This window comes from Labeo rohita, chromosome 3 (genome assembly GCF_022985175.1).
Source record: "Labeo rohita strain BAU-BD-2019 chromosome 3, IGBB_LRoh.1.0, whole genome shotgun sequence".
In the NCBI taxonomy this organism is placed as follows: domain Eukaryota; kingdom Metazoa; phylum Chordata; class Actinopteri; order Cypriniformes; family Cyprinidae; genus Labeo; species Labeo rohita.
In genome coordinates, this window is record NC_066871.1 from 2,891,568 (window position 1) to 2,909,608 (window position 18,041).

General features: G+C 39.1%; 2 protein-coding genes across 2 annotated transcripts; both read left to right on the top strand.

Annotated features, from left to right (window-relative positions):
• Window positions 1-1,300: 1,300 nt before the first annotated feature.
• Window positions 1,301-4,765, top strand: nfil3-6 (nuclear factor, interleukin 3 regulated, member 6). Its single transcript, XM_051105827.1, has 2 exons — window positions 1,301-1,630; window positions 2,500-4,765. The coding sequence occupies exon 2, from the start codon at window positions 2,607-2,609 to the stop codon at window positions 3,732-3,734; it is 1,128 nt and encodes a 375-aa protein (XP_050961784.1). The 5' UTR covers window positions 1,301-1,630; window positions 2,500-2,606; the 3' UTR covers window positions 3,735-4,765.
• Window positions 4,766-7,683: 2,918 nt separating this feature from the next.
• nfil3-2 (nuclear factor, interleukin 3 regulated, member 2) lies at window positions 7,684-17,248 on the top strand. The gene is made up of 2 exons (XM_051106049.1): window positions 7,684-7,962; window positions 13,035-17,248. The coding sequence occupies exon 2, from the start codon at window positions 13,647-13,649 to the stop codon at window positions 15,279-15,281; it is 1,635 nt and encodes a 544-aa protein (XP_050962006.1). The 5' UTR covers window positions 7,684-7,962; window positions 13,035-13,646; the 3' UTR covers window positions 15,282-17,248.
• The last annotated feature ends 793 nt before the right edge of the window (window positions 17,249-18,041 follow it).

The following is an 18,041-nucleotide window of genomic DNA, read 5'->3' on the forward strand; positions in this document are numbered from 1 at the left end:
GCTGAGTTACAGCGTGGGCTTTTTGCATACTCTACAGGAGTGGTTCTCATCGCCGACGATTTGGTGCACTTCTTCAGTGAAATAAAGGTTTGTATACATTTTATTTAATTTATAAAGTCTTTACTGTGCTGTAAAGCTGTATTATTTTACGCAATGTGACATTTTGGCAACACGGCACAAGAATCAACACTATTTCAGTGAAAAGTGATTACAGAGAATGGTTGAATAAACTTAAATTAAAATGCTTGATAAACGAGTTTAAATGTATGTAATATTGTAAACTATGCTGTATTCATCCACATAAATTCAATTTGTCTTATTTTTTGTCCATGGGTATTCTTGCTTAATAATAAATATTCATCTTTTGATGCCATACTGCTGCTGCCTTTATAATTCTGAGTGTGCTTTTCAATTCCCATTTTAAGCCAGCAATATAATATTTTTTAAACAATAGTTGATGACCCAGCATGTTGAGTAAAAATATTTAACCCGACCAGATGGGTCAAAATAACTCGGCATGTGTTCTGTCCAATATTTACCCAGCGCTGGATTGCCAAATAACCCAAGTTGGGTTGTCTTTAACGCAGCATTTTTCTGAGCATTGTATTACAAAGAAAAATATATTATGAAACAGACCTCTAATCCAATAAAGTCATCACCTTTCATTAAATTTAATTTCACATATCTGTCTGTGAATAGTGTAGAATGATTATAAATGGCTGTATTATTTGCTGCACTAGGGAAAAAAATATATATATAACCAATGCTTTCCTTCTCATTATCATATGCCTATATAAATATCACTGAATATATGAAATATGCTTTGGTTATATATTTATTTCTAAATAAACATATTTCAGCAATAGCTGGTGCTTTAGAAACCAGTTGTTTAAAAAAACGTAAATCGAACCATAATTAAATTAAGGTAAGTGGTATGGTAAGTGATAATATTAGACAGTACATGTTATATATGATTGCACTAATTGATTACCACATCAGTGTTTTCCATTGCATAACGTTATGTTAAAGCAGTTCCAGCAGTTCTTGTCTTTTCAAACTGGTTTTTATCAAAGCAACATAATAATCTCAGTGTTTTATAGCTTGTTATGGCATTTAACTCGGTGATATCTTGAAAAAGTACAGCTGGTCCCGCGTCACTAGTCTAAATATAGTTCTTGTACATTTATTGAGGACAACAGTCGGTTTTCAGGACACACGAGGACAGTGGAGAGGGCGGGGGGAGATTGAGCAATATTACTTAATGCTTTCGAAAAGATTATTCTGACGAAAACTGTAACGAGGGAGAGATTAGAGAGACGAGGAGGGTCCTGCGTGCGTACGGAGGGGGGCGGTCCGTTCATCCACTCACACACATGTGGTTCAGACGGGGTGATGGAGCGTCCTCGACTGAACCTGATGGAGCAAAGACACAAATAGGGGCCGCGCTTGTGGCAGGCGAAACAGACACGGAACGACTGAACGGAGCTAACAGTCCGTTTGACTTTAACCGGCGAAAAGCGAAACCGAACACCGGTTGTTTTCTTCTGAGATTGCCGAACCGGAACGAAAGTCACTGAACGCTAACTGAACTGAAGACTTTCTGAACAGAATTACGCGACGATTTATAATGGTAATATGCTTTTTGTGATTATGTTTCCATATGTGTATTTGTGCAAAAAAGTATATCCGACAGCTGCAAGTTGTATGACTTGTGGTGAACTATTTTTTAAACGTAGTTTAAGTCTTTATGTTTAATTTGGACAAATTATAGATTTTGGAATGTTATTGCTAAATTTGCTATCACTGTTGAAAACTTTCTTATTTTAGTACAAAAATGACCAATAACAGCCACAAACTTAAAATGGATTTTTTCCGCAGCAAGAACAAGTCAAATAACTTATATGCAATAGTACCTATATATTTTTGCAATGCAGTCGGGATGCTTTCAATAAGATTGTTTAACTGAAAATAAAATATTTTTTTATTATTTATTATTTATTTTTTGTCGTGCGAAATGTTTACTTTCCTAACTATTTGATCGACTGACGTTTTTGTTAGTCTATTCTTAATTTTTGTATGAGGAAAGGTTCTGTATCTTCTATAAAACGCTGTTTTTAAATCTGTACTAATGATGAAAGTGACTCACTGGGACAGGAAGAAGATAAGACACTCACGCACAAGCTGTTCCGCAAAATAGGTCAACACAGGAATTCTTAGAGAAGGCATTTCTGAAGCATCTGTTTACTGTTGTTACAAAAAACTAGCCTATGTGATGAAATTCAAGTGATGTACATCTAACTCGATACGTGAGAACGTTCATTTGTTGATGTCACTTTGCGTAAGGCGGCTATATAACTGTACACTCGTTAACCTGATATTCTGCGGTGTAGCAAGAACGTACTGTGCTTTGCCACTGGGAGGTAATGAAGTTACATAACATTGTGTTGTAACTGATCTTACGTAACTGACGGGATGATATTGTGTTCTTTCTGCCACCAGGTGGAGCCACTGCTGCGTCAATAACATCTGATATTGACCTGAAAAGCACACAACAGAGACCAAGCACAACTTTCAACATTACAACTGAGAAAACAAACAACCTCAAGATGTTTGAAGAGTCATCTCAGGAGATGAGGGTCTTAAATACGACTGCTCCCAGTAGCACAATGTCTTTCACCGACGAAGCTGTGTCTATTCTGACGTCAAGCAGTTTGCTTGCACGCTCGCTACTAGGCCGAACGACGGGGCTTAAACGCAAAGAAGCCACTTCACCCAACATGAGCTCTGCGAGGCGTAAGCGGGAGTTTATTCCCCATGAGAAGAAGGATGAGGGCTACTGGGACAAGCGCAGGAAAAACAACGAAGCCGCAAAGCGTTCTCGCGAGAAGCGGCGTGTAAATGACATGGTGCTGGAAAACCGCGTGCTGGCGCTGCTCGAGGAGAACGCCAGGTTACGAGCAGAACTGCTCGCGCTGAAATTTCGCTTTGGCCTCATTAAAGATCCCTCGAACGCTTCCATACTTCCGCTCACAACAGGAACCTGCGTCCCACAACCTTCGGCGCCACATTACTACCTTCCACGTGGGGATGGCACTCACCAAGCTGGTCCAATGTTGTCAAATCAGTCCCAAGGTGGACCGCAATCTGGACGAAGTATCAGAGATACGAGCAGTATGTCAGAAGACTCCGGTTTCTCCACACCTGGTGGTTCCAGCGTTGGCAGTCCCGTCTTCTTTGAAGACAGACTAAGCGACCATGGAAAGTTGTCTCCACATCAAGCAGATGAGTTGGGTTATGACTCCCATCATTCCCCACCTGATGTTTTAGCAATGGGACACGTCCCCATGTCATCCAACAGGATGGAGTCGGTGGACGGTATGAAGAGTCTTCCACACAAGCTGAGGTTCAAATCTCCGGGTGGCGGCGAATGCGACCATCTCGGAGACCGGCAAAGTCCTGTGCTGACCACGGTGGGCCCTAGAGTTCACAACCTTTCAGGTACAACCGAAGGAGCGGGTTACTGGACACCGCAAGACGAAGACACCCGAAAAGTCATGCCGCAACAGCAGCAACAGCAGCAGCAGTATAGGAATTACAGCCACAACGTGAACCCAAACGAATCTCAATACCAAGCCGAGAACAGCATGCTCAAATCTCAACTCAGCTCTCTCAGCGAGGAAGTGGCCCAGCTCAAAAAGCTCTTCTCCGAGCAGCTGCTCACCAAAACAAATTAGGACTTTGTAAAGAGCGCACTGGAACACTGCAAATATTCACAATTGAACTCATGAACATCCATGTATTATGATGGAAAGAACGCAGCATGTGAATCACTACCTCTTCACACTTAGTCATAACCAAATGGAACTTGCACATCCACCTTATTTTGCAATGCAGACGTAAGCTATTTTCCGCGAACATGCGAGACTTCAGGTTCATTAGGAAAAAGTACTAACTAAAAGTATTAACTAAAAATATAAAAATATCGAGCAGCATGATGGGCTGTTTTCATTCAGATAAAATAACTGGAAGCAAATGACACCGGAAGCCTTGCACGTTCAAGTTACAAATAGCCGTCCCCCACTCTTATGTTACAAATAAGGTGGATAATGACTTTTAATTTTATCTTTTTTTTTTTTTTTACCCCTTCCTTCAACTTACATTCAAGAACATGCAAGAGCATTCCAGGCATCAGGACATGTTCGGCTACAACACTTCACCTCAATTCATTCAGTTGCTCCTTTTGCCTCAAACACTGTGATCTTGCTCAAAACGCCTCAGGCTCCTATAAAACAATGTCTGCACACACAGACCTGTCTGTCACTGTAAATGTAAAGCAAAGCATAACATCATTGGTCGTAACGTCATTCCTCTATTACGTGCCAACACTACTCAAACACTTGTCAGCAAGTGAGAGGAAATGCACGGTGAGCCTGATAGTCTTCACACTGTAATATTCCTCCTGTGATTTGACAGATTCATGAGTGAAGTATAAAAAAATTGTTTTTTTGCAACATATATCCTGATTAAAGCAGGAAGGGGGATATAATGGAATTAATTTGATTATTGTCATGAACCAGTAGCAACTCAGCACTGAAAGACTGGATCATATTTTTTTCATACAGATCACTGCCATTGTCCAGACAAGGATAATATCTATTGAACTACACTGTTACTTGCATTTTGATGGTGAAATTTCTGTTGTCTTGTGAGTTCTTGTGTATTTGTACAGTATGATATGTTTGTGTGAATAAATATTTGAACTGTTGCTTGCCTTTTATTATTGAACTAAAGCTTCATTTGTACAGTTTAATTTCTAACTATCATCTAATATATATTATTTGTGACCCTGGACCACAAAACCAGTCGCAAGTAGCACAGGTATATTTGTAGCAATGGCCAACAATACATTGTATGGGTCAAAATGATTGATGCCAAAGATCATTAGGATATTGATTTATTTATAATTAAAGATCACGTTCAAAGAAGATATTTTGTAAATTTCCTACCGTAAACATAAAAAACTAATTTTTAGTGATATGCATTGCTAAGAATTTCATTTGGACAACTTTAAGAGTGATTTTTTGCATCCTCAGATTTCAGATTTTCAGATAGTTGTATCTCGGCCAAATATTGTCCTGGGTCGCATATATAAGTATATTTGATTTTCTTAAGGGAACTGAAACAGTGGTTTCAGTTTTTATTTTTTAAACAAATTCACTTGCATTAAAACGTGAGAACCATCTCTAAATTCCCAGAATCACCCAGGACAGTGTTTTGACATGCACACAAGTGCGGTTCTCATGGACTATTACCAGTGTGTGGCATACATCAAGTTTTAACAGAAATATTTAAAGCCCTGGGGGCAATAACATCTTAGATGTCTCAATATACCAACTCAGATGTTACGTTCATGAGAAAACAAGTTTGTAATTAAAAACCACATGCAATGTTGCTAATTCAGTCCATTTATATATGCTGTAGATTTGAAAGATCTGTAAAAGCATAACTACCACCTATCTTCATCAGCTATGCATGTGCTTTAATTTGATTGATTTTCAATATACAGGCCTGCAACGTCAAATACGCGTCCATTTTGTTCTTGCAACACTAGTACAATCCACAAGAGGTCAGCAAATCATTTTGCATTTCCAATCAACGTGTATGCACTTACAAGCACCACGCTAATGATATAAACTGAATTAAATGACGACTAAATCACCTGATTCGAGATCAAGTTACACCTTGCCATTTCTCTGTACTTCGTTTAGACTAAAAATAAACATCTGACACCAAATATACCTCAATCCCTTGAGAACTGAGGTCCGCTGAGACCTTTCTGGTGACGTAAGAGCATATAAATAGACGCAAGAGTCTATTTAAGGAGCTCAACTCTAAAACAGGACACAAAGCCTTTCTTGAGCTTCAGTGTTTACGCACAAGCTCTTTCACTTCCACACAGTCATGGTTCACGGTTAATTTCCCTCCTTGACATCCCTGTTCCACTAGTCCACTGACCCCTGACTGGCTGATCTTCATCATTGGCGCATTCAATGGGAGGCTCGGCCTGACGTAAGGCGGGTAGCGCGACGGTTGCCATGGAAACCTCTTCCAGACGATGCTGGGCGCGGTGGGATTGGGGGTTTGAAGGCGGGAAGGATAATGGGGGGGAGGGGACAGCGGACCACATCAAAGTTCAAGGTCATCGTCACAATACTATTGTGTCTGTGACTAAAGTCAGTAAGGAAAGGGAGACGAATTTTCTTTCTCATTTATCTATTTAAAAAAACCATATTGCCAACATGTTCATGCCAGTCCCTTTTCCCATTTACATCAGCAGATGGGGGACTCTCACAAAAGCTGTCAAAAAATGCCCTGTTTTAAAAAAAAAGTCATATTTTAAAATAAAATAAGGCAGTTCATTAATTAATTCATTTATTAGGACCATTAATGTGATTTTATATCACCATATTCCAATAATAATAATAATAATAATAATAATTAGTGCTGTCAAATGATTAATAGCATCCAAAAAAAGGTTTTCACATAATATATTTGTGTGTACTGTGTATATTTAATGTATTATATATATATATATATATATATATATATATATATATATACACACACACACATATAATTATATTATATAATAATAATATATTAATAATAATACATACATTTAAATATTTTCAAAATGTATACTGTATGTGTATTTATATATAAATATAAACATCACATCACATGCAAACAAAAACTTATTTTGGATGCAATTAATTGTGATTAATTGTCTGACAGCACAAAAAAAAATGTGTAATAATAACAACAACAACAACAATACTAATAATAATTCTTATTCTGATATTATCAAGGTTACAAAATGTTTAAAGTACTATTTGCTGCATTGCAAGGTTTTTGTGTTAAATTTAAAAATCACTTAAAAAGTATTGTTTTATTGCTATGGTATTACAGTAATTTTAATCATCATTGAAAATAAAAAATAAAATCCTATAGTTTACTAAACAAAAAAAAAAGTCAATACATCATGAAATGCAAAATTAAAATGTCAAGATGCATTACAGTAATTCTGGATAATAACTGGGGGTAAATGTGTTTTATTGTCTAAAAAAATAGTGATGCAAAATATCTTAACACTCTTCTAAACTGATTATATTTTCCCTTGTTTAAAAAAGAAATAAGAAAAACCAAACATAATTGGTGTGAAATATGACTCGGACAACACTGTATAAATAATTTATCCTTAAATACTTTCACTGGAATTCACCCAAGCATTAAACTAAATAAAATCAACTGGCAAAAACATTGGTTTATGCATGGAAAATTGGGTCAAGGCCTTCACCCTGCACTTGTTTATGCTTTTATTTGTTGAGTACCCACATTTTAAAACATCTGTAGGGGAAAATAATAATTAAAAACTGAAGGAGAATGTTATGTGCAATTACTGAATACATCTTGATAGATATATCACAAAGGGAAAGTCACATGTAACCTTAATAGCTACGTTTTGAAGCATGTCAGCCTTATTATGACTATGACCGCCCTACATCTGAGAGTAGGTCTGGCTGACTGCCTGATCCCTCCCAGTTATGCGCTCACGTCGCCACAGGCTTTCGGATAAGGGACGGGAGGGCGGGAGGTAGGTGGGGGCAAAAGAGAGAAACAAAACGTGACGAGGCACCCGAAGCGTCCTGTTATGCAACCGCTGACCTACTAACATACATTTCTAAACAGAAGCAGCTAGCGGCAGGATACTGGAGCGCCTCGCCAACACAACACAAGGAACCAGGGCAAAAACACACGGGCTGCGGAATCCACGCGTACAGGACACGGCGTGTAGTCTGTGTGGACCACTGAGCCTTTTTATTCAAGTCAACGAGGCTGATACAAAGAGACTAATAATAATCGTCGGGCGACAAAAAAATATTTTGGATACAGCCAAAAACGGTACGTTTGCTTAATTGCTTACTACTTTGGGGTGCACGCTTTCACAAACATTGTACGCATTGGTGGTGCCTGCGCTTCTGGCGTGATTTTGCGGACATTTTACGCGGTTGTAAAATGAGGTGACTGAAATTTATCCAAGAATTATATTTGAAATGCAATGGCTTTGCTTCAATCACACATAAGGGTTTAGTTTATTTTTGTGCATTTACGCATGCTCATTACAGATTCGGATGTTGCTCAATGTGCATGTTCGCAATGTTAAGGCGAGGCCAGGACCCCTCTCGACCGTTGACAGGACATTTAGCACTTGGTGCCCGTAAAATATTTTTATGTTTCCATACGCACTTATTCACCATACACAAACGTTTTCTGTACGCATATCTGACGTGGTTTGTTTACATTTCGTAATGATATAATATTGCGCTATTTGACGACTAGTCAGTGCATTAATAAATAAGAAACGGAGTTACAAAAAGTACAGTCGGGCGTAGCACTTGTTATAATTTTGATTAAAACACTAGCAAACATTATTAAATCGCCGGAAATGTCTTGATATAGGTTATTGTTTAATGTTTGCCAACTACGTTTTATTTAAAGCTTTTACCAAGTGCGAAATCCAACTGGGTTAGGAAGTTAATGCGGCGGTTTGGGAGGAAAAATCCCGGACACACTTCTCGCTGTCACGTGTAACCATGCTCGGTAAAGGTTAACGCGGGTGTTTACGTTAGAAGGCTCGGACCCGTTAACTCTTTCCTGGTATACAGGCGCGAGCAAACTGGCAATAAAATGTAACTTTCTTGCATGTAAAATGTAATTATTCACCTTCAGGTCTGAAACATGCAATGCTTGCATAAGTAAATATTAATATGCATCAATATTTTATCCAGGTTTTTCCGCCGGAAATCAGGCTTTTTTAAGTTTGTCTCCTGAAACGCAAATAACTGTGAATGTGGTGATTCAATAATTGTAGTACTTATCAGATACTGAACGAAACTGTTGCTACTTCAGTTTAACTTTTTAGTTACTGTTGTATTTAGTGTTGCAACCTTATTAAGGTGGTCATATCCCTTAAATGCGCATGCTATTGTGTATATAATGATTATGAATGTCAAACTTTGCATTGTTATTATCCGGAGCTTCCCGGCAGATGATTGTAAAATGATTTATTGAGCTCATCTTCGATTATACAGGACTATTTACATGTTTAATCATCGTGTTTTTAAGCTATAGTTTTTTGCCCTTATGACACACAGTGTAGTGTACTAAGAATAGTATAAGCATGTTTTAGACCATAAGATTTTGGATTACAGATTTTATGTTCAACAAAGTGTATTATGTAGTAAGAAATCATGCATTGTAGGATTCCACAGAAATAAGTCAGCCTAAAATTTGTGGATGTGAGATTGCTTGACAACTTGCAGTTTTCTTTTAATGTTAGCAGTCTTTCTAGTTTTAAGAGTTGCATAACAGTGAGAAATCAGAAGTCACAATTGAAAAAAAAATACATATGCGGGGTCTTTAAGGCATCAGGGGGCATCAGACGAGCTGCTTTGTGTGCCAGCGCAGAATGTAGGTCATAAACCTGAAGAAAACACACCCTCTCGTCTGCCATAACAAAGAACAAAGATTCTGCCAATTTACAACAAAATCTTGCAAACTGGGGGGAAAAATTAAAAAAAAGGCGGTGCCAGCTTAAACTGTGTTAAACTGTGGATATGAATCTTTTAGATCACTTTTAGAAAACAAAAACACTTAAGTGCAATGTCATCGTTGGTTTACAGTGTTGATTGTGACTAAGTTTTATTGTACTCTTTAAGCAATAAACATTTAACATTCATTCAGTTGCTGGATATCTTAAGATTTCTCAAAGTGAAAAAGAAAGGAAGATAGGGAGGAGGCGTGTCGTTATTGTGCCGATGTGGCTAACAGGGAGAGGCGAATTACCGTTTAGTTTTGTGGGGCAAGAGAGCACATGTGACTGGTGAAACACATGGACTTGGTCAAAGCATTTATTTTTTTCAATAGAGGATGATATGAGTGTGTTTATAGAAAGAGTTGGCTGGAACTCCTCCTGCTCGTCCAAGGCCTGCCCTCCTCCTACTGGAAGGAGATAAACCCAGGCGTGGAATCTATGGGTGAAACAAAACGAGCTCCTGACCCACGTGCCGAATATTACATTCTGCCCCAGGGTCAATTACATGGCCACAATGAAATCCAGCACCCCCGCCTTTTCCCATTATTTCCATTACCAAAACGGCTGTAAAGCAACACATGAAACATTTGAGCTGAATTATAGTTTCCAGGCCTCGCCCAAGTTAAGACTACAGTGGGCCAGACATGCCATTTCTTCCCTGTGAAAGCTCACATGCACAAATATAACCCATATACTATATATAGGGCAAATGAAACTGAGTTTTATCGTCTCATAACAATTTCAAGCTTTGCTAATTGCAGGTCATCCAGTAAAGTCAATTATTAGGAATTATTTCTTTAATCCATGTGCCACATGATAATCAATAGCAGTTTTGAATAACAGTGTCACAGGTGTGTCATGTCAGATTCTTTACGATGGTGTCTCGATGCTTAAGATTTGATAATTAGTTGCATTAATGCAAGGAGATAAATGCATTTTTAATGACTCATGGGTGTGGCTGACAAGCTAAGTAAGTCATCCACTGACTATTTTTATTAATAGCCTCTTCCCTTCCCTCCATTAAATGAAAAAATACATTTTATTTCAATTCAGTTTTAAAAAACTGTATTCCAAAAGTGCTCATAACACAGTAAAGGTGCTCTACTAATTTTAAGTCAATAATAATAGTTGGCATTTGTAAATATTCTGAAATGAGTTTTAGTTTGATTGATTTAGTCTGCAGATGGTTTGACTGAATTCAGCAGATGGTTTGACTGAATCACTAACATTTGACAGTATACCCTAGGATAACTTATGCCAGTGTTTAAATTTGATTCAGTCTTCTCAGTTTTCACAGATAATTACGAAACTGGCACTGATCTTTGATGTGGCTTTTTGTTTTTGTTTGGTTGTCTTGGAAAGCTCCTCTGTGTTTGTGTAGCTGGCTTTCAACAAACTGTCTGCAACAGCTTTCCCCTGCATTCTCTCTTTTTTACCTTTCTTCATTCCATTTATCCTCAATCTATCCCTCACCTGTCTATTTTTAGCGAACACTTTAATTCCCTTGCCCTTTCTGTCTCTATCTCTCTCTCTCGTGATGCCTGTTGCACTCCTGACCTATATTTGAGCACAAGAAAAAAAGGTGTTTTTATTCTCACTAACTGCCCAGTTTCTAGGTCAGTGGGTCATTCAGGAAGTCTCTTTTAGTTTTGTGCCTTACTTATTAATCTCCCTGTTTAACATTATTTGCATTTCATTAAAATTGCACTTTATTGACATATTCCTTTCATAGCGTACACTAATTATGTGAGGAAAATGTCAGCTTTGGCCATAATAATTCCTGTGCTTTACCAGACCAGAAAGTGTTGATTAAATCCATCAGAAGAGGCTTAGAGCGTCTGTAGTTATGCAATGTTGCCTCAGATGTCTGGGATGAGAAGAACATAACCCATAAAAAGGGCAGCCAGATCATGGGATTACACTGCTCTCATCTGCCTAATTTCTGATGCAGATGTCATACTTACTGCTACAGAGTCATGGTGCTGTTTTAGATATGCAAGTATAGTCTTATTTTACTCTTAGCATAACCTAAAATTTCTGAATGTTCACTGTATACTTATTCTTGTACTGTTAGAGAACAATAAGATCAAATATTGAATATTAGAAAGTACCGAAGTAGATTTACCGGGATCCCATCTGTGTCTACCTACTGGCTTTTGCGATTGAGACCAGATATTTTCAGCCAGGTTTATATGTACAAACGTGTAAACAAAAAAGAAACCAGAAACCTTTAGCTTAACAACATCACGACACTGAAGCAGGGAACTGGTGCTCAGTTTAGGTCATGACAGGATCACTGCAATGTGGAATTGCCCACTGGCTGCTGAGTTAATCATCACTGACGACTCTGCTTTTCCATTAGTGCTCACTTTTAGATGGCTGAAACAGTTACCACCCCTGGATCTGAACTCATGTTGATGGAATGTTCCCCTTCTCCCCTTTTTCCAGATATGCCTGACCTATATTGCAAAGCTCTCAATCCCCAGATCATAAAACCTGACTTGCCTTTTGCCTGACCTCGGTTTATCTGCCATATTAGTAATTATTGTTATGAGGTTTTCTTGGCTTCTCCTCACTTTTTATCTAAAGCATGCTTCTTTCAAAAGTTCTATTCGAAAGCCTTTTAGTAAATAGTCATTAAAGAATGAAGTGTTAATGTTTTTGGATTCAGTACCTGGGCCCCACTGCATATTGGGACACCAGGCCGTTTGGACTAGTGCAGCCAAGAGATGTGTTGTAACATTTGATGTTAATGTTTCAAAAGCCGAAACCTCTTGCACTGGTTCCCTCAGAGCAGATGATGTAATACAGGATAAGGTTTCAAAATGTTAAAACAAATCATGTGTTCATTGCTAATGTTTACCATATGTGTAGTCCTGTTTACGGAACAGTCTTGACTGAATTCTGTACAAAGGGTGATGTTGAACTGGTGTCAGAATAAGGAAATTAATTTTAGGTAAGTTCTGTTGGACAAAAAGAAATGTGTATCTTGGGTAATCACTGACAGCATCTTAACCTCTTTGCTTTTGCATCATGAGAGTCCAGTGTCTAGCCAAAGAGTAAGGGTCAAGGGTCGCAGACAGGCAAATCAATAGCAGGGTTAGCAGGTCAGACGGTGGTTACCGGGCAACAGAAAACATTCTGTGGTTGTCAGGGTTAAGTAGATGAAGCAAGAGGACACGACAAAGACACGGCTGAACATTCCACTTCTAAATCTTCTGATTACCCAGCCATGCGGAGAAGCATGGAGAGTTTCATTAAAAATGAAAAAGCACAACAAATTAAAAGATTTCTTTGAAGTACCTAAAGGCAGACTGTGAACTGAGTTAGCTTTCGAGGATTAACAAATCTGTCTTTCTTTTCTCTTTTATGTTTGCAGCCTTTCATCGAGCAGCCAGCTGGAGGCTTTGGGAGCAGCAGCACCCCTCCCCAAGAGGCTGACAAGCTGGGGCAGACCGAGTGACCTATATCCTCCAACACGCCCAAGGCACTGGGACACATCTCTGTCGGCTTGATAGAGCCGTTACATAAAGGAATAAAAGAAAACAAAGAAAAAAGGGGTCAGAATCCTTTAAGCAAATTTGGTCACCTTTCCTGTACTTCAGGACTTCGTTGCCCTTCTTTCGTTCCCTGGCCAGAAGAGTTTACTCATTGAGGAATTCTTCGGGTTTGTTAAATGCAGGAGACTCATAAAGAAGTGCACTTGTTTTTGCTCTTCTTAGCCAACCTGGACACTTGATCATCAAGGGATATTTGCTGGAGCTTCACGTCGACAAAATCAATGAGGTTCAGTTTTACAAAAAGTAAAATACCTCATAAAGTCTTTGCTGATCCAGCTACTTAGTAAGATTCTTCAGTCCACTGTTTGTCGGGATATCCTACAGGAGTTCCCGTAGCCACCTTTCCCCCCTTCACCCCGTCCCCGTTTCTTCATTTATTTCCATTACCAGTGGCGAAGCCAAGGTCCCAAACTGGCTCCCATTGAAGAATAATGGAAAGTTTGAACTTACAAATTTCAACAGATTCCAGTGCAAACAAAACCTTAAAGAACACAGAAAACTTTCTGGACTACAGTGATCTTGTCCATTCACCTCAGAGCAACATTCGCCAGAACCGCATTCTCAAACCGAAGCCAAACATGAGCTGTCGACGCAAGCGCGAGTTCATCTCAGATGAGAAAAAGGATGCATCCTACTGGGAAAAGCGACGCAAGAACAACGAGGCAGCCAAGCGTTCCCGGGAGAAACGACGCTTTAATGACATGATCCTAGAGAACAGAGTTATGGCGCTGAACGATGAGAACGTACGCCTGAAAACTGAGCTTTTACAGCTTAAGCTCAGGTTTGGTCTAATAAGTACGGCCTCCTACATGGAAAAGAGTCATCAGATTGGTGGAGCAGTCAATGGAAATTCTGGGGGAGACTCCTCATCTTCCTCTACCAGCAGTCGCTTCTACCCTAATAGTTACTCCAGTGTTTCTCAGATGATGACAAACTCTGATTCTTCTGAAACTGAGCAGTCTATTCGAGGGGATGGGCATCTGAAATTGGCAAAGTACTCCCCACGAGGTTCCCTCTCCGATATGTCTGATGGCTCCTCTCGGGACAGCCCAGAGCCACTGGTCTATGACATCAAGCAGGAGGGGATGGGTCTAGATATGGACATTGTCAATAGCGCTACAACGCAGATCATGTTGAACATTCATTCTAGATTGCCTGCAGTACTTCACCAGCACAATTTTGAGACAGGTTATTCCGCCAACCAACAGAAGCAACGACGCCAAGAGACCATTGCAAGTCCAGTCGTTCCACAATCCACTCAAAGAAGTGTAATCCTATACCGCTCAAGCAGTGCCTCGTATCCTGTGGAAGCTCAGGAAATGATTCCTAAAGAACAGCAGCCTACAGAGGGACCAACCAGAAGCCCCAAAAGCTTGGCAGAGGTGTCTAAACGGCTAGAGAGAAGGACTTCAGATTCTCCTTCTTATGATGGGGAAGCAGCTGAAAGGCAAGCTTACTTTGCTCAGCGACAAACCCAGAGGGTTGATGCCGCTGCCCCAGATCTTCTAATGAGACCAGAGGAGGAAGATGAAACCCCAATGTACCACTGTTCTAATGGCACCCTGGAGAATGACGAGCCACCGGTGCTGACCTACGAAGGAGGCTTGAGACAAGAAGAGTACTACGAGGCTCACTCAGGAAAGGACACTTCCTCAAGTGACGGGGATCCCCGCAGCTCCGATAAAGAGGGCTCCACCGATGATGAGTCTCCCTCCTCTTCTTGCTCCGATACGGGCAGCTACCACCCTCACATATTCACGACCCAGAGCTCCTTCTCTCCAAGCCAATGCAAAGACGGCCAAGCCGAAATCAAAGGCACTGCCCTACCCCACAAATTGAGACTCAAGCACAGAGCTCAGAGCGACGGTAGGGCATCATCTCAAGACTCCCCGACGACGCCACCTGCTAACTTTCTGCCATTACCTCAGCATCCTTACCTGGCCTTGTCTCAACCTGGCAGCCAGTCGAGTCCAGGGTTTTCCAAGCAGGACATATCGGTTGGAAGCGTTGAATGCGGGAAGAAGGAATCCAGCGTGCGTAACAGTCGTAACAAGAGACATGACTGAACGAGAAACTGTGGGACTCACTCGGGTCTTGATATAGAGCCTCGAGAGACTTCTTATGAAACCCATCTTGCAGTCCTACCTACCTGCCAGAGAAGTGGACATAGTCAGGACTGCTGCATTGCATTTGCATTGTACCATAATGTATATACTTACCTTTTGTTGATTTGGTTTGTTTGTTTAACCTACTCTTTAGGTTACAGCAGCACTTTTATAACAGAATGAAATAGGATGACATGCTATTGATCGCACTTACCCTTCTTTTCCATGCTGCAGCAAGATGTCAAGTGTACATTCAATTCAAAAGCAATATCTACCATTTGTGAGGCATTGTAATGGATTCATATTTGTAAATAGACAACTTCAAGTGCCCCTTTCTCAGTTTTCGGCCACACCTTAACAGCAGGTGGCTGTGCACCATATTTAAACATACCAAACGGCAGAAGATTCAGGGAACATTTCCCTTGACCAAAGAAACATGGCTTTATGTTCATACCTCTCTCTGCTCCCTACCTCTGTCTGCTTTTCTAACTAGTGCTCCCCATCACTTTTCCCACATTGAACAGCCTAGCTACCACTCCTCTTTGATCAGGCACTTGGTTTGTATGTATAAAATGTGATATAAATATTATATATAAATATATTTTAAGAAGAAAAGATTACATGGGAAAAAAAAGTAGGGAGTTCCGTGACTAATGAATTGGTCTTTGTCAAAAATACTGTACAATATCAGTGTGTTTGTTGTTTGAGATGCCACTTAATATAAGCATTTTTTTTACTTTAACAATTTGCAATTACATATTTTTTTAGAAACTGTCCTTTTATAGGAAAATTACAAAATGCCCCAAAGCCTTTACAGCGATACATTAGCGGGTTGATGTGAGCTTCATGTCTTAGATACTAAAATGTGTTTTCGTTAGTTATAACTCATTGAAATGTCTGGTCTTGAAACACTACTTGGCGTTTAGCGTAAAATGTATTTCCCAAATAAAGTTTAAAACTTAAAACCTATCCTAAAAGTACATATTTAGCTTCCCTTTTATGTAGCCCCCCCATTTATAATTTTCTTTATACAACAACTGATGTAAAAACATTAATTTGCTTCATAAATAATAATAAATCTATATAGAATAATAATAATAATAATAAATCTAGACTTAATGCAAAACGACTCTCTCTTCCACTCTGGTTATGAATGTGAAAGGAATGTTTTGCTCTTATTAGCATGGGGTTTACAGGAAAGCTCCACCCTGCTTACATCAGTATAAATGGATGATTACTAGCATAGTGTCTTTGACCGTTTGCCCTTGAGGCCCCCAGTTAAGCGATTCAGCTAGCTGATACTGCATTTTTTTCACTCTTTAACTGGTGCTGACTCCTTGCTAGTCAGCCACTACCTTGCATATGTTTCCTTGCTAAAATGAGGTTTAATTAAATTTGAAGGTTTTTTTTTTTACACTTTTAGAAGAATGCTTGTAAATTTTTCAGATGTAGCTCAATTCTGTCACACCCCCCTTTTGAAATAAGTCTACATGTCACATTAACTTATGGCACTTGTGTATAAATGTAAAATATTTTTACTCGCAACACTGTATTGTGCTTTTTTTTCGGGGCCAAGTGTTGTCCTGTTATCACTAGCAGTGTCTTTACTTCCTGTTTACTGTGATTTTGTAATTGCTCACCACAATGTCACCTATCCCTCTTCGTCCTTTCAGTGTGTTTCAAACCGAGTGATGTTTGATGTTTTTATTTTCTTATGGTTTTATCAAAGCGAAAGTGGAAAGAAAAAAAAAAACGACGAGCAATGCTTGTTTGGTGTTATTGAGTAGACCGTGGCACTGCTGTTCTGTTGCTCTGTTTTGAAATCGATGCATATTGTAAAAAAACACTAATATTCAGTGCTAGGGTTGGGTGCATTTCAAAAATTAAAAAAAAAAAATAAAAAAGTTGTTGCATTATTCATGCATTTGTCTTTTTTAATGCTTTATCCACCTTGTAATTATATATTACACTTATGCAATTTGATTTCGTAACTTGCAATTACAGCCCTACTGAATTAAATGTATTGACTACAGATTACATAACTGTCTACTTTTCAGTATGTTTGAAGAAATTTTTGACCGCTTTCTCTCAAACTGAAAGAGATTAGTGAACAAAGGCAAGAGTAAACCGGCTATATCCTGTATTTTAATCTGGCTTAGCGTTGCGAAAGGGCAGAAGTGTTGAATATCTTGGTCTGGCCTATCATGAGATACTGAGATACTGACACACTGACACACATCAGTCTAGTTTTACCGCAGGCTTATTTTACTTATGTAACACTGACCTAGTTACTCAGTGTGCTGCTTAAACTTGTAACATGCTACGCAGTTGTTCATCAAACTAATATGTGCACGTAACACACAGACAGTCACTCATAATGTAATGTGATATGTCGTACACAATGTACGTATTTGAGAAGAGCGCTGCATAAACATAAACAAAGTATGTAGTCAAACAGGATACGGTCTATATCTTTCTCTTTGTGATTGTATCTACCAGTAGAGAATACAAATTCAGCCCTTATTTCTATAGTTCCTTCATGTTCTCATTGTGGAGATACGCATGTACGGAACAGCCTGTACTGCTGATGAGGACATGCACAGGTCAGCAGATCTTTCAGGTGTTTTTAATTTTTTATGCCACACAAATAGGCCAAAACCAAATCCACACTGAGTTTAAAGTCTTAACATCCCAAGAACAAAATATCCCTAACTCTCTCAA

Coding starts and splice junctions, on each gene's coding strand:
- nfil3-6 (XM_051105827.1), top strand. CDS start 2,607: ATGTTTGAAGAGTCATCTCAGGAGATGAGGGTCTTAAATACGACTGCT.
- nfil3-2 (XM_051106049.1), top strand. CDS start 13,647: ATGGAAAGTTTGAACTTACAAATTTCAACAGATTCCAGTGCAAACAAA.